Source organism: Dysidea avara, chromosome 9 (assembly GCF_963678975.1).
Source record: "Dysidea avara chromosome 9, odDysAvar1.4, whole genome shotgun sequence".
NCBI classification, from domain to species: domain Eukaryota; kingdom Metazoa; phylum Porifera; class Demospongiae; order Dictyoceratida; family Dysideidae; genus Dysidea; species Dysidea avara.
In genome coordinates, this window is record NC_089280.1 from 17,617,630 (window position 1) to 17,634,275 (window position 16,646).

At 36.3% G+C, this 16,646-nt stretch overlaps 1 protein-coding gene across 1 annotated transcript in view; it reads left to right on the top strand.

Annotated features, from left to right (window-relative positions):
- The window catches only part of LOC136265579 (Na(+)/H(+) exchanger beta-like), a 101,208-nt gene that overhangs the window by 81,978 nt on the left and 2,584 nt on the right, over positions 1 to 16,646 (top strand). The window contains exons 11-19 of the mRNA XM_066060448.1: positions 11,780 to 11,861; positions 11,903 to 11,998; positions 12,722 to 12,846; positions 12,896 to 12,969; positions 13,374 to 13,535; positions 13,966 to 14,055; positions 14,102 to 14,167; positions 14,300 to 14,406; positions 15,357 to 15,396. Of these exons, the coding sequence (XP_065916520.1) occupies positions 11,780 to 11,861; positions 11,903 to 11,998; positions 12,722 to 12,846; positions 12,896 to 12,969; positions 13,374 to 13,535; positions 13,966 to 14,055; positions 14,102 to 14,167; positions 14,300 to 14,406; positions 15,357 to 15,396 (842 nt within the window). The remainder of the gene's footprint in view (positions 1 to 11,779; positions 11,862 to 11,902; positions 11,999 to 12,721; positions 12,847 to 12,895; positions 12,970 to 13,373; positions 13,536 to 13,965; positions 14,056 to 14,101; positions 14,168 to 14,299; positions 14,407 to 15,356; positions 15,397 to 16,646) is intronic.

Consider the following 16,646-nt stretch of genomic DNA (forward strand, 5'->3'; position numbering starts at 1 on the left):
TTGAGAAAGCCTTGGCAGAGTAACACGCAGAATTGCTGGATGTTCTTTCTAATGCTTATTTACCAGACCATTTATCAGACCACGTTATTGGCACTTTGAGAATTTAACTAATTATACTGCATTAAAATGATAGTTAATGGATCGTGTTTCATTTCTGTATTAATAAGGGAATGGTCTTCTTTATCAAACTGTCTAGCAAGGGCTTCAACATTTTCAGCTTGATCTCTGAGTCATCAGCAGTACAAAATGAAATCATATCTTGTACTAGGAAATTGCAAGCTTTTCCATCTCCTGACAAGTGGCTTCTGTATCTCACACATATCAGTGAGTTGCTGTTGCATTTGAACATATTTGGTTTTTGAAGTGTGATTTGCTGACATTCTTCCTATGTTAAAGCAAAATCACTAGGAATACAAACACATTTTAGTTGCATTCTTTTGTTGCTTCCTACCAACACAAGGATATATTTCCTAACATGTGACCAGAATTAACAAATTGCACACTAGGCAAGACTACCATTTGATAACTAGCACCGATATATGAGTCATTGTCATTTTTTCTGGTACATGTAACAACCCCTAATAATTCAGTTTCTGACTTTGTGAACAAACGTGGATGGCTTTGTACAAGCTTTTTTATTGTATTATTGTTACTCACCCATGCAACACAAGCCTGTGTTTTGTCTTTAGCTTTTAAACATCTTCAACTGAGATAATGGCACAATGTTCTAGTTACATCCATGCACTGCTTCTTTCTACAGTTTCGGCTGTTTTTCTGTCCTCAGAGCTTGTCTTTGGCAATCTAGTGACTATCTGGTGACTTATCATGGCTGTTGATGGATCTGGTGGGATGGGATGAAGGCAATGGGCTACCATATATATAACCTCACAACATGAATAGGTGTGGTCAAGTTGACAAAGCTTCACACAATCATGCAATCATGGATAGTTTTGTTCTTACTATATAACCCACCACTTCACCCAATATAGTAGCACCATACACTGAAGCGGTATTCTAGGGTGTGCATATAATACAACAGTCTGTGATAAGTTACAGTCACTAAATTGCAAATAAGTTTGCTTGGTCTTTCCATTCGGTGTGTCACAAAAAAAGACTAATGATGCATCTTTGATGAGGATTTTATCTGCATTGTAATTATATCCTTTTTGTTTGAAATTGTCAAAAATGTCTGATGTGCAACTTATAGCAGCATCTTAAATCCAGCCATATACTGCTTGTCTTATCCTTGGACTAGAAGATGACTAGTCTTACGTATGTTACACTGGTCAGTTAGCTGAAGTTGATAATGATAGTTTATCAGATAGGAATGTGTATCACAACAACTTGTTGTGACATTTGTATTTATACAATGTTAAGATGGTTAATAATTTGGTCTTCTGTTTTGGTGGATACAATTATCAGTACTCAACTGTATCACCTGTGTACTAACTCACCACTGTGGCATGGTTAGTATCTAAGAATGTACTATAGATGTAATTCCTTCTGAGAAAGCATAAAGCTTGGGAAATTATCTCAGTAGAAAGAAGCAACTTTGTCATATATTCATGTCATCAAGAAAACATCTGTGATCCTAAATGTGACTGGACTCATCTTCAAAGCAAATACACGTATGCATACAGGAAAAGAACTTGACATTTTATCCAAAGCTGACAGATGGGACCAGCTATTTCATACTATGCTGTAGTACACATTAAATCATTTCACACCCAAGCTAAATTGACTGCAAGATGCATTCAATCCATAAACACCACCAGGTGAAGTGGGGCACTGACTGAACTTGATGAGCAATACCTCTATCAGTGGAGCATCACCCACCATACAGTCTCTTGATATGTTGTCCAGAACTTGGCTATTATGCCAAGACTTAAAACAATGAAGCAGCTATAAGGCTATAATGTTTTGTCATGTTATACTCTATCTGTAAAAGCAATAAAAATGCAATTAAATGAGGGTCAAAGAGATAACTTGCCCTAAATTCATTGTACTGTGTAATCGTTTCCCTGTATAAGTTTGTCACTAACTTACAAATAAAAGTGACTGCAATGCATGATGCCATTTTGTTATCATAGTTGTTTTAACTGATACAATAACCTGTGACATTATCAACTTGTTAATTCTCATGACATTTAACAACATGAGTAGCTTTGTGATGCTCAGTTACAAGTTTCCTGCCATTAGAAGTAATTATTCTTTATCAATGTGTTACCAAGATCTTCATCTCCACACTAATGTGATGCCTTGTCATTATCACTTGGTGAAGGAGTTATGACATCTTTGTGTTATGTGTGTGTGGATGTGTATTCCTTTTGGAATTATCTCTCCACTAAAAGTAGATCTATTAAAACAGTGGTGGATTTCTAATAACCAATAATCTTGGTAGTAAACTAAAATGCTTCTTTTCAGAATCAGCATCAAATAAGGTAACTTAAAGTACATGTGGAGCCTAACAGAAGCCATGCAAATGGTCAGGCAAAAGTTCGTTTCATCAACCCATGTTCATCTTACAACGATGGACTTATTGACAGTATTATAGGTTGCAAGACTTTTAGTATATAGTCTATCTTGCTGTATAGTTTAAAAATAGAAATGCATATTGTCCATCTTTTTTCTCTGTCAGTAGCATACCACGCAGCAACTGATGGTGTTCTAAAGCTCTTTCTATCACACAGTAATGTAAAATCACATCACTAGTTATATAATATGCTTGTGATGTAAGGATTTAGTGTTACGCTGACCTAGCTTTCATATTTAATAGCTATGGAGATAGCTTATTAGGTAAACGAGGAGCTCTGTAATATCCTGCTCTGGCATTATGGTAGCCATAGTAACAACTACAAGCTGGCAAATAATGCCTTGTTTAATTACGTTGGCAATGCTCATATTCTGTTGAGAAGCTTACAAAAGTGTGCTTGCTTTTTTTGAGATATCCGATTGTCAATAGATGAAATTAGATGATCCTCTGAATTGTTAATCACTTTTGCAGACACGTTTAGATTGGGGGGTGTTTGTCCAGGGAGAGGCATCTATTATCTGTCCTCTATAACTATAATGGACTGCTACATTCTGCTTGGTTTGGTTTTCCAGTGTGGCAAGACTACTTAAATGATATTATCATGTACTTAATGACATCACATCTTTTGTTAGAACATAGTACTGAAGTCTATTAACTTCTTTTATCTACTAGTAAATGGCTTCTATATCTCTCTTGCTCTGTCCATTAAGTTCAAATTACTGTTACTCATCTTGCTACTAGAAGTACAATCAATTGTTGTTTCACAACTTCACTGACCTTGTGCATGCAGCAAGGCAAGAGAAGTAGTCAACGCATTTATATCACTAGATAATGATGTTGAGAGGAATGTGCATCAGTTATTAACACAACAACTTGTTGTAACATTTGGAACAATGTTAATGGTATAACCTCTCTGTGTGTGTGTGTGTGTGTGTGTGTGTGTGTGTGTGTGTGTGTGTGTGTGTGTGTGTGTGTGTGTGTGTGTGTGTGTGTGTGTGTGTGTGTGTATGCATGCGTGCGTGCGTGCGTGCGTGTGAAGTTATGCGTACAGTCAACATCATAACATCTACAAGCTTTCCTTTGTGGTATTACTAGTATATGAGACACCATTGTATAACTCTACGTACTATACGTAAATCGTGTGATAGAAAAACATATTTAGGGAAATATTTTATTCCTCTGTAATGGCTTAAATAAATAATTAAGCATATTAATAATAGTATCCACACAAAAACAGCCAAGCTGAGAAAATATGGTATGGCCTTAAAAATCATGGGTGAAAAAGTTGTGAAATCAAAAGTGGCGGCCAAGAAATGGCAGCAATGATGTTAATAAATTTTTTTAGCATTAACATCATTGCAGCCTGTTCTTGGCCACCACCTTTGATTTCACAATTTTTTTTCACCCAGGATTTTTAAGGCCGCACCATATTTTCTCAGCTTGGCTGTTTTTGTGTGGATTTCACTTCTTTCTGTACTTTATAAGGCTCCTAAACCAGCCTATGGCTGACTTTGAGGTTTGTTTTGAATATACATATACTCCAAAGTTAATAAATGAATTAAGTTCACAATTATGACTTCGTCAATGTTGAGTAAACTTTATAAATACTTTATGATGCTCAATTTCCTGCCATTATTAAAGTATGAAGAAACCATATTCTCTAGGGAGTACATAATGACCATCCGTTATCTTCATCTCTAGTATTATGACACTGTCTGATGGTCATCACTAGGGCATGTTCAAAAATTCACCTTCAACAATTTCAATCATTATTGTCACCACAGTAGTGACCTTATCATGATAGTATGGTACCTCTACAATTATTCCATGACTTGTAAATTCAGTTTTAACATATGAATGTATTAAATTGTCCTTTTATTTCTCAGGAAGTTCTTGCATAGCTGTTAATATGTTAAAGTTTTTTACTATCAGATGGCTATTCAAAATAACATGCAGTATATACTACTTACTTGATGACATAAAGCACTTTGTTTATACACTAATGAAAATTGGCAAGTCATCTACTAACTTTTAATTCATAACTGTGGCTGACTTCAGGGTTTCTCAAAGAACATGCTGCAGTGGGTACATATGGGGAACTTCAATATTTCTTATGTGGTGACTCCATTGTAGAGCCTTCATAAGACAAACTTTTGTTCTCCACTCAGCGGAAAATTTTCAAGACAAAGTTTTATAGAAATGTGTCTGCTTGAGACAGTCACATAACTGCACTATAACATCTTCTGTCTGCTGCAGTAAATGAGACCTATTGACTTACGTTATATGTCTCAGACATACAGTATAAGGATGTCACTCCTGTATTCCTACATGCTTGACTGCACTGCAGACCAATATGTCAGTAACTTTTCTTCTATGTGTGTGAGAGTGTGTGTAGAGGTATATCACATAGAGCCAGTCAGTTAGCTGAAGAAGCGGTCAATTCTTGTTATATCACTAGGTGATGATGGTAGCTTATCTGAGGATTGTGTATCAGTTATTAACACACTTGTGGTTGTAACATTTGTACACAATATTAAAATGGTTAATAGTTTGGTCTCCTGTTTGGGTGTATACAATTATCAGGTCTCAAATACATAGTGAATTTTAGTGACTCATCGTCTACGGATGGTTGGGAAAAGAATTTCAAAAACTTAGGAAAGGTGATCAATCGGTCAAAGTTAAATTGGTAAGGATAAACAAGACATGACACACATCCAATATTTGCAGACATCACTTCACATTAAAGCAATTATGATGTCAATATCATTAGCAAAATATCTCTAAGTGGTTTACCTAACGCGTTTCCTTCCATTACTGAAGTATGTAAAACCACATTTCATTAAGAATATGTAATGGCTGATTACAATCATTGTATTTTAACCAACCATCACATCTATTAATATATCTGAGTTTTGATGGCAATAAAATCATTTCCTCTTGAGGTTACTTGTACAGTAAAGTATATTAGACAGATGCTATATGATGTGTCATGTATAGTATCCTCCCTCACTCCATAACGTAATCTACTTCACCGCAGAATTTGTGACGTATCGTATATGGATATGATATGCGGTTACTGCTAATGCATAGTGGTTGCAGTGCTGTTGTTATATTATTACATCATTGTACAAATTCTCATCTACATATTGTAGTCTATTGAATTGGTTTCTTATACCAGTGTGAAAGATAGGAATTGCTGGAAACAGTGTTAGTGTAGGTGTATACACAATTATCACAAAACTTCTGTTCATAGTTTATACAAGGGTAATTCCAGACCAAGTGATTTATCTCAGTGTGTATCCCAGCAAACACAATACCATTGGTTGTTGATTTCCACTATAGTTTACATGACAAGACAGAGGCTTAAACATGTAAACATACAGAATGAATTACTCTATATATCTATTCAATAGCTAACTCTATTTGCTTTTACTTGATGTTCTGCATGTTATTATCTAAATATACGAATTCTCCAAGGAATACAATTTATAACTTCTGAGATAGTCTTGTTGAGATCTTTCCTTTTTATCAGTCCACATTCCATCATAATATAGTAGCTTATACCACAATGTCATTGCCATAGTTGAATCTCTGTAGCCTCAACTTGAGTTGTACGAGGGATTTAATGTAGTGTGTTAAGGCATCAATTTGTCTTTTATGCTCTGGTAGTGTAGCATACAACAGCTGTTAGTGCTTTAAAGCTCTTTTTATCATATGGTTCCATCACTGGTTAACAAATCTACTTTGTGCCCTAATGTGAATTAACAACTGATAGGACTTGTAGACACAACTACAGATGTTATACTAACTTGAACCAAAATATTTACATGCATACATATCTTGTGTATTATATTCAGTGCTTTGTAAACAGCAGTGGAACTTTAATTAGGTTTGTGTGCTAGAAAGGTCTAGACCATACTTTCAGAACTCTATACCTACTTGAGTTATACGTATGGCTGCAGTGATAACGTGTCACTTGTCAACATCCTATCTCTTTTCTTGGAACTATAGTAGTAAAAAAGTCTGTAAACTATTCCCACTGTTAGTGAGGGGCTTCTGTCTATACCCCATACATATCAGGGAGTTGCTGCTATATATATATATATATATTTGCTATGTCCAAGTTAATAGGAACTTGTAACTTCCATTGAAGGAAAGTATTGTGGGATAATGTGTACAAGTATTGTATTAGAAAAAAATCATAATTGAGTAGGAGATTAATGCAAAGCAATGAAACAAGGGAAGTTATCTACCTGTAGCTACGCTAGCTCGCATTTAATTCCTACTTCCGTCATATACAGCTGTCAATAGTCATGACTGAAGTGTCCACTGGTATAGCTGCAAATGTACACAGAATTGTTTCGTTGCTTAATTTTATTCCTTTATTATTGATCCCTACTCAAATGTAAAAATTTTTAATTTTCCTTATACATGTTTGTCTGTCTTTATGACTGGTTGCATGTGTGTGTGTGTGTGTGTGTGTGTGTGTGTGTGTGTGTGTGTGCGTGCGCACGCGCACATGCCTACAGACTGCAGTAGTACTGATGAATAGGCGTGGCTGTATACATGCCCGCAGATGGTAGGGTGCACATGTGATCCAATCCAAGTCAGACTCGGATAATCTATCGAGTGGGTCAGACCTGGCTGACCCAGACAGAATGTGACCAGGATTATTCGGATGACCCGACCCAATTTCAATGCTCACGCTCACACACACACACACACACACACACACACACACACACACACACACACACACACACACACACACACATACACACACACACAAACAAATCTATGTCAGTTGCTGTCTGCAGGCTTACCATGCCTACTAATCAGTTCTTATCATACAAGACGTAGTCTAGTGTTGCAGTAGGCCAGCTTCTATGGTAGGCCACACCCCTTTAATATCAGTAATGTGTAATACTGTTTGTATGCATATGTGGAGCCATGCTAATTTATTAGTATGGCGTCTCAAAGTTTGTAGGCATGCACAAAGCCCCACCCACTTATAGGAAACTTATCTTGCTTTGCTGCCTATGAAGTTATGTGGAACCGTGCCCACTAGCTGATCGTTAATTATAAACCTTATCTGTTTAGGTTTCTTTTGTATTTAACATGCTAGTTGCATAGTCTTTGCACATGCCTCTGTTTCAGGTCACATCCAGGTCAAATCTAGGTCTGACCCGAATTGCTGTAAGGATGAGCCGGTCATCCAGGTCAGCAGTAGTGACCCAGTTTCAACGCCGGTGTAATTGCTGTACGAGTGAGCGGGTCATCTGGGTCAGCAGTAGTGACCCAGTTTCAACACCAGTGTGTGTGCATGTGTGTGTGTACAGCTAGTCAGTGTTAACTGGAGAAGTGGTCCACACATGTTATATCACTAGGTGATAGTTTATCTGATGTTGAGAAGAATGTGTGTCAGTCAGTAATGCAACAACTTCTTGTTGTAACATTTGTAAGATGGTTAATAATTTTGGTCTCCTGTTTGGGTATATACAATTATCAGTACTCAACTGTACAATCAACATCATATTACCAAGTTATTACACATTTCCTGCTAGCTTAGGAACTTACTGGTGCCTCAGTAGCCTTCAGTAATATGTTGCTACAACATTAATTAAGGAATTACTTTATGTAGTCCAAACTCTAATGTTGAAAACCAGATGTGCATACACATACATGTACTACATGTACAAAAGCAAAGAGCCTTTAAAGCTACCATGCTAGCATGGTCATGCCTTGTGTTGCCTTCGCAGTGAACCAGCACTGGTGCACCTGTGTACTACTCTGGTGCTGTGAGTTAGACAGGCAAAATCCTCCTGGGGCAGGACTGGTAACCCACAGGAGACTGTGCCATGTCTTACAGGTGAAACAGCTAAAGTCCCACCTGAACTTTCCCCCACTGCATGAAATATGGACTTTTGCTTTGTTTACCAGGCACCCATTGATGTTACAGCTGGGTGGGCTGATTGACACCAGGCCTCCATTTAAATAGCTAGGTAGACTGGAGTAAAGTTTCTTCAACAACAACAGCAGCCGGGCATAGAACCTAATAACCAGGCCATTGCTCTAGCCACTCGACTATGCTGTGTTATGCACGTGCATACGCACACACATAGACACACACACACACACGCACGCATGCACACGCACACACACACACACACTACACAAACACTTCACTGCACTACACACTTCACTGCACAACACACACACACACAAACACACACTTCACTGCACTACACGCATACACACACACACCTTCTTCACACTACAATCATCATCCTCCATGAGTGATATCCACCCACCCAACCATCACGTTGCTGTGTACTGTTAAGGAAGTGTAATTCAAACAAACCATCTGCTCAATTGTTTTATAGTCTGTCTATCATGTTTTCTTATATAAATTCTCTAGAGAAAGCCTCGAGGCTGCTCTTCGTTTCTGTACATGTACATGGACACGCCTCCTTCACCTTGAAGGAATTCATTACCTAGGAGGCAAGGTATGCCATTTTTATGCTAAATAGCCTATTGAAAAAAGTAGTCACATTGTCTTCGAAAACTATGTTTGTATTTGATTATTATACTGCCTTAAATTTAAAGCTAGCAAGATCAATACCAGCTCTATATATACAGCCTTCAGTTCTCATATACATGTTGCTTGTTTTGCTCACATGGGACGGAAAGACAGACATAGCAAATAAACGCACAAATTTTTCAAAAGCAACTTCAGGAAACCAGTTGTGTGCCGTGACATTTAAAAATTTATCAAAGGCATGACACACATCCAATATCTCCAAACATCACTTAAGTTTGTAACGATGAGTTCACTAATAAAATTTCTTTAAGTGTTTACCTTACAAGTTCCCTGCCATTATCAAAACATGCAAAAACCACATTTCATAAAGAATATGTTATTTAGTCCATTAACCTAGTTACCATCATTGTATAGGTCACATCCATTAATAGTACCAAGTCATGACAGTAACAAATATATATTTCATGTAAGAGTAGAGCAGACAGATGTTATGTACTGTGACATATTCTCATGTCCTCCCTAACTTCCTCATATAATAAACATGGCTGAGCATCTGTGACGTATCGTATATATATTATATGTGGTCATTGTGTGATGGTAATAATGTGCAGTAGTCAAGAAATTTTTTTTGAACATGTAGAATACAACATTATTGAACAATGTTACATCATGTTTTGAAGTTTTCATTTACTATACATTTTAACCATCTTCATCATTAAGATCCATCCATTATAATGTGCAGCTCAAGCAGAAACCATAAGAGAATACTTGTAGGAGTTTTGTTATGACCTTCATACAATGAGTTTACTTAATGTGCTATGCTCACATGTAAGATTTAAAAATCTATTGGATTTGTGTTTATTTTACTTTGTTTTTCAAAAGAATAGAACATACTACAAACATTGAAAGCATGGTACGTATCTGTGGCTCCATAGTGCAGCTATCAATGTGCTTTGTTTTCTTCTTAGCAGAAATTTTCTAGGCAAGGTTTACAGACGTTTGCCTGCTTGAGTTATACACGTGACTGCTGTGATTTTGTATGGTGTCATTTTCCAAGATCATAACTTTTATCAAGAGTTTAAGTCATTCTTGACAAAGTGGCTTCTTTTCCTCACACATATCAGAGAGTTAGCACTATATTGTAGCATACAATTATCTACATTGCCCATTATCAGCCATCAAAAAGTATGCAATGACCCGCTATGACCTGTTTATCCTTGTTTTGTTTACTTAAAGGTATGACAGGGTAGTAAAACATATGACAGAAGCTAAAGAGTGCTTACAATGTAATGTTACGAGGCATTGCAGTTGACTCGTTGTTGTAACATTTGTGTACAATGTTAAGACGGTAATAGTTTGGTGTGTACAGGATTATTCTCCTGCTGGTTCAGTGAATTTATTAAAGCTTCTCTCCAAAGTTAAATTGGTCAGGTCTAAGCCATCCAATATCTCCAGGCATCACTTAGCCATTGTGATGTCACTAATGTTAAAATTATAAGTGGTTTATCCTTACAATTTTTCTGCCATTATCATCCTAAATAAGTGAAAAAAAATTAACCAACCATTACATCCATTAACACTTCCAATTCATGGATAACAAAAAAAAATTATTTTCTCTGAGGTTATTTATAGAATGAAATACATCAGACAGGTGTTATGAGGCTGTGACGTGTGCTCACATCCTCCCTCACTTCTTAATGTAATGTATGTGACTGACAAGTCTGTGAAGTATGATATGTATATCATATGCGGTCAATGTGTAATGCTAATAATTGTGCAGTGGTCAAAAAGTATAAAATACATTTTACAATTTATACACACACATGTATGTAGCATATTAAGTTGCTTCAAGTTCTTATCTGTTGTACATTTTAACCATCTTTATCATGCCATTAAGATCCATCCTTATAGTGTGCAGCTTAATCAGAAACCATTAGAGAATACTTATAGGTGTTTTGTTATGGCCTTCATACAATGAGTTTAATTAATGCACTATTATTTAGAATTACTCATAATATGTATAAGACTTAAAGTCTATTGGATTTATGAAAGAGTAGAAATTACTACAAGCAATGAAGGCATTAGTCACACTCTAATGTTTGTGGTAGATTTTCACGGTATAAACATATCCCATTACAATATCTTGGTAATGATCCCAAGTCTAATATGTATTCAAGGGCGAGTGAAGTACCTGAAGTGTAGGCCAAGAATGTCTAGCTCTTTTCCCCAACTATATGATATACATATAGTTCATATTTCAATATTACTAGCCTAGCAAAAAGAATGCTTATAATTCTCTAATTGCGTATTATTAGGATACCGTATAGAGGGAAACTTTGGCGGGGTAAACTGTGGCGAATAGCCAGCTAAATTGCATTTGATGAAGTAAACTCTGGAGAATTCAATCTCAATCTTTAGCAAAAAAGATGCTAAGCTCAGGAACAATGAGCAATTGGTAGGTTACACTTTGGCAAATTTGTAGCAAATCGCCAAAGTTATCCCCCACCAAAATTTCCCTCTATACAGTAATACCTAATCCAGTTTGCTTCTCTGTACTAAATAGATATTTACATTTTCTCAGAATATTTTTAGCTGCTAAGCATTTTTTTTTAAGTATCATTCAGTTGCAAAACTCATTCACCCACACATTGGGACAGTAGGATGTTTTGACAATATACTAGTGTAATTTTTGTAATCTTCTGCAGTACTGGAGCCAATGATCGTGGTTACTATGGGATACCTGGCATACGTGGTTGGAGAGATGTTTGAGCTATCAGGAATCATTACGTGAGTGATTATGTAATATTTTAATTGATTGTTCTCTGCAGTTTGATATCTGCTGCAATTGTAATGAGACATTATGTTGAGGCTAATCTTTCAAGAAAATCTCACACAACCTTGAAGTATGCTTTGAAAGTGGTCAGGTTAGTATGCCAAATTGTCAATGCATAGTTGCATAGTAAAATTTACTTGCTTGCCTGTTTACAAAACTGTTATCATTATGGTCTCGTTAACTTAATACTAATTGATCACATGTTAATTGTATCCTGGCTGGTGGACGATTTTTATTCCAAAAGAATTTCACACAACATGCTGTTTTGCATTATTCACCTTTTAAGCCACTTGTCAAATGGTGCATTGAGTAATTTCTGCTTTTTTGTGAAAAAAAAACTAACACCCAGACGTAAACAGTTAGCATACATCACTTAATAAAGAAAAGTGTTAGCATCAGCATGGGAAGTGTGTATGGCTGACACCTATTGTTTAATCAACATGTCATTAGATCACCAGGTATATTGTAGCTGTTCTTAGTACTCAAGGCTGTGTCAGTTTGTTATGAATAAACTTCTCCAATAGTTACAACCCCATAATAGTTAGATCGTGTTTTATGATACATTAGCCAAGTTAGGGAATGAATGAAGTGAACCTAGTTGCATGTATTGCACAATCTTTGCTGTTATAAATCTAATGCTAAGTCTTGTTATAGAGCATTGAAATGTGACGACGCTTTTAGAAAGCTAGTTTACATACAAAGTAACCTTTTCTTTAAGTGTAATTTTAACACACAGTATGACACAGTCTCTCTAATAGAGGATATGATGAAATGCATCATATATACATTATCTATTTCTATTTTCTTCTTACAGCATTGTCAGTGAAATGGTTATATTTCTTTTTCTTGGCCTCTCTCTGTATGACCCCACCCAGCTGGAGTGGGACACAGGCATGGTACTATGGACGTTGTTATTTGCTGCTGTATTCCGTCCCATTGGTATGACTCCTTCTCATTGTACTATTAATATATTATATCATTGCTACAGGTATTATTGCACTAACATACGTCGTCAATAAGATGAGAGTGCATAAAGTTGGATACAAGGAACAGTTTGTAATGGTAATAATAAAAGTCTCCGCTACCTTTTTGTAGCTATGCATTGTTATTAACATAAAATTATTTTAGGTAGTTACTTTAGTTGTGTAATTGAGTTACCTACATAATGCATTAGAAATAGTGAGTCATACTCTACTTTGAGTAGTGCTTCTTTTCAGGAACTGTTTAAACTTATTAGTGATCAGTAATGAATCAAGCTGGCTTCCACTACAATATCAGGGCTTCCTTATGAAATAAAATATCTCTTTAGTGAAAGAAATATACTGCATCATTGTTAGCTAGAGATTCATTGTAACTTTTTGGATTGTGTTTTTGCAACTTAGTTCTTGACTCTGCGTTTGTGTGGTCAAATTGTTTAAGTGGTTAAACCTAGAGAAAACGTGTGGTCGCTGTTTGTTTGTTTACAGAGTTATAGTGGTCTAAGGGGAGCTGTCGCCTTTGCACTGGCACTGATTTGGAGGACAGAAGAAGGCTTGGATTGTTTTGAGAGCAACATTGAAGAAATTGGTCTCCGACGACGTATGCTCACCACAGTAACCACGGTAGTTATGTTCACCGTCTTTGTACAGGTGAGGGGAAGGGGTGTTAGTGACACACGCTGATGGTTATTATAACATTAACTGTTATGTATATCACCAGCTAATTGACCACAAGACATTAGCTTGGTTGGACTTCCTGTCCATGACAAGCTATGACAATATAGTACGCCTACTTGTTATGTCATAATAGTTAATCTGACCAATATACACAAATGTATTTTACCCGCTTTCAAAATGCAATTATTTACATAGCTTTAATACAAAGAAGCCTCTTTGTAGCCTCTAGTACTGTTATAATGTTTCCTGCAAGATAAGAGTTTTAATATGTACATAACATGAAATGCCTTGTTGTCATATCTTTTTACATTTCACATCAATAAATACCTAATTATGTATGCAAATTGTTTGTTTAGTTAAATGCACTAGTGAATTGATATCTTCTTAACTGTTCCAATGATAGGGTACTACTATTAAGCCAATAGTGGAGAGAATGAAAGTGAAAAGATCCAACCCAGGAAAGCCCACAATGAATGAGGAAATCCATACTAGTGTAATTAAATGCATTATATGGCTGTACACCTCATATACTTTTACAGGTTATGGACAATGTATTAGCTGGCCTTGAAGATATTATAGGACACTTTGGAGACAACAGATTAAGGGTAAGTACTTGTCACTGTACAAATGATTACCTTGTAATTGTGGGGGTGTAGAAAATGTTGGCTAACTATGTGTGAGAAATGTTATAGGACTGTCTGATGTTGTATGCAAGCATTTTCACTTTGTTATTGCAGTACAAGTTCCAGAATCTGGACGTCAAGTACATGAGGAAGCTGTTCGAACGCAAGGCCGAGTCACGCGAGGAACAAATATTACAGACATTCCATCGTCTCCAATACATGTAAATAACATAGTGTATTGTGTCAGTATCAGGATGTTTATGTCCTGCTTGTCTCGTATCTTTACCCCCCAGACATGTTAGTGTATTTTTCCTTGGCTTAGGTCATGTAATGTATAACATAAAACTGGTCTATGCGTCTTTCCCTTGTGTGTACTGTTCAGTCACGTAGCTCTTTATGCCTGCGTCGATCAGGACACACATAAGTCATGTAGTCATTTCATGCTACCGGTTTTGTGTAGAAAGGTTGTTAGAAAAGTATGTAAATCGTATTAAGAACTCCTTTCTATGGCCTTAACTGGCCTAGAAGTTGTGTATTTCTTAATCACTGTATTGCCTTATAAGGAATATGGTATCAGGACATATCACTTGGTAGATTTCGGAGTGAGAAAAATTTCTGGAATGTTTATTCATAAATGTAGCCAAGACAACCAACAATGATACTATGTGTACAGCTTCATAAACATCATTATTAAGTGATACACTGGCACATTAAGTTTCCAATTACATGTACTTTAAAATGGTAGAACTAACATAACTACAGTTGCACATACTATACAAGCAATGATGATGGGTGAAATGATATAATCTTATGTTGGTGGTCAGCAAAAATAACTTGAAGAGTTTTAGGTCCCCAGGCTAGTTTAAGCAGACCACATTTGGGTACCATTTTAAATTGCTGCATCTGTCCACTAATAGGATATTACAACACTGAAATGAATAATAGGAATATAAGGACATTGTTTTAAGTACCAGGGATGGTATAAGGATTTAACAGGAAGACTGAATAGCTGGGGTGGGAATTGTAACATAATCCATGTGTGTGTTATGGATACTAAACAATTGATTTTGACTGCCAGACGACATGGTTAATTTTTAAGGCATGACATACTTGAGCAATTGTGGGAAGCTTATTATGTGATGTGAGTAATCAGTGCTTGTTGTTTATATAGCGACTCAGTCGCAGCAGTTGAAAAGAATATGATATTTGAGGTTAGCTTAGTAATTACAACACACCCTACACAATTTATAGCTGGTATTTCTATTCAGGAAATACCAGCAGGTTACTGTATATACACCAGTGCTACATAGAGTACAACTTCTTGTAGGGGAATATTTTCATAAGTGCAAAAGGGGGATCGGTTGGTTTAGAGCCTTGACAAATTGACCTGGAGACGTCTTTGCTATTTACACAGCCATACCATATTTAGTCATGCCATGTGCTGTGAAAGTGTCGGCGGTGGGAAAGTTTTACAAATTTGGTGAATGGGCCTAAACAAAACTTTTCCATCCTGTTTTAACTACTTAATGGATGGTGCATTCACTTTGTTAAACTTTCCCATTCCACAGTGTAGACAACTTGGAGCATTCTGACCTCTATTTTTGTGAAAGTTACAATACAGCCAATTGTGTCCGTAAAAGAAGCTTGCCAACATCAGATAATTCTTTAAGTTCTCTATTTGGGAATGGATTCTAGGTGCGGTTGGATACTGAAATTATTGGAAACTTTTCCCAAGTAGGTTTACAGTGTTATCACTCCTACTCTATACTATAAAACGCTTGCTAGAAGACTTTAATGGTTGTTAAGCAAAGTGTGTAAAAGATGGATGAAGTTTCCTGAAGCATGTAATGACAGGAGACCAAGTTTGAAACTGTCTGTACCTGTGTAAACTGACATGCGTAGTTGAATATATTCATGCGTTGTGTTAGAAAATAACACTCTTTACATCCCATATTTATAGTCACTCGCCCACGAGGAAGCAGCTATGAATTAGAAATAGAATCATCTTTTCCTTTATAACTAAATTATAGCAATGTCTGTACAACCCTGTTCTCAACACTAGTAAGGATGCAGTAGTATACTTTCATAATACAGTGGTCATGTAAGGATTCTTATAAGGCTGTGGCACACCTGAAAAATTAAAGTATAGAGACAAATGAATATGACAATTGTACAAACTGGCTATCGTTGAATTTAGTGATGTGGTTGTTTTGGGTGTACTGATTATGTGGTATGGCCTAGTGTTGGTGCTATCATATTTCTAGTCAAGTGGAGAAGTGATGTTGTCATATACAAACTATACTGCTATTCATAACTACATTACACACTACATGTAGCAAATCATAAAACTGGTATTGGAACTTCTTCTGGCTTCAACAATATTAAATCTAGTTGTTATAAAATAAAACTAGACTACCTAATTGCCAATAGGTAGTTTACAGTAGAGTTTTGTGATGGCTTC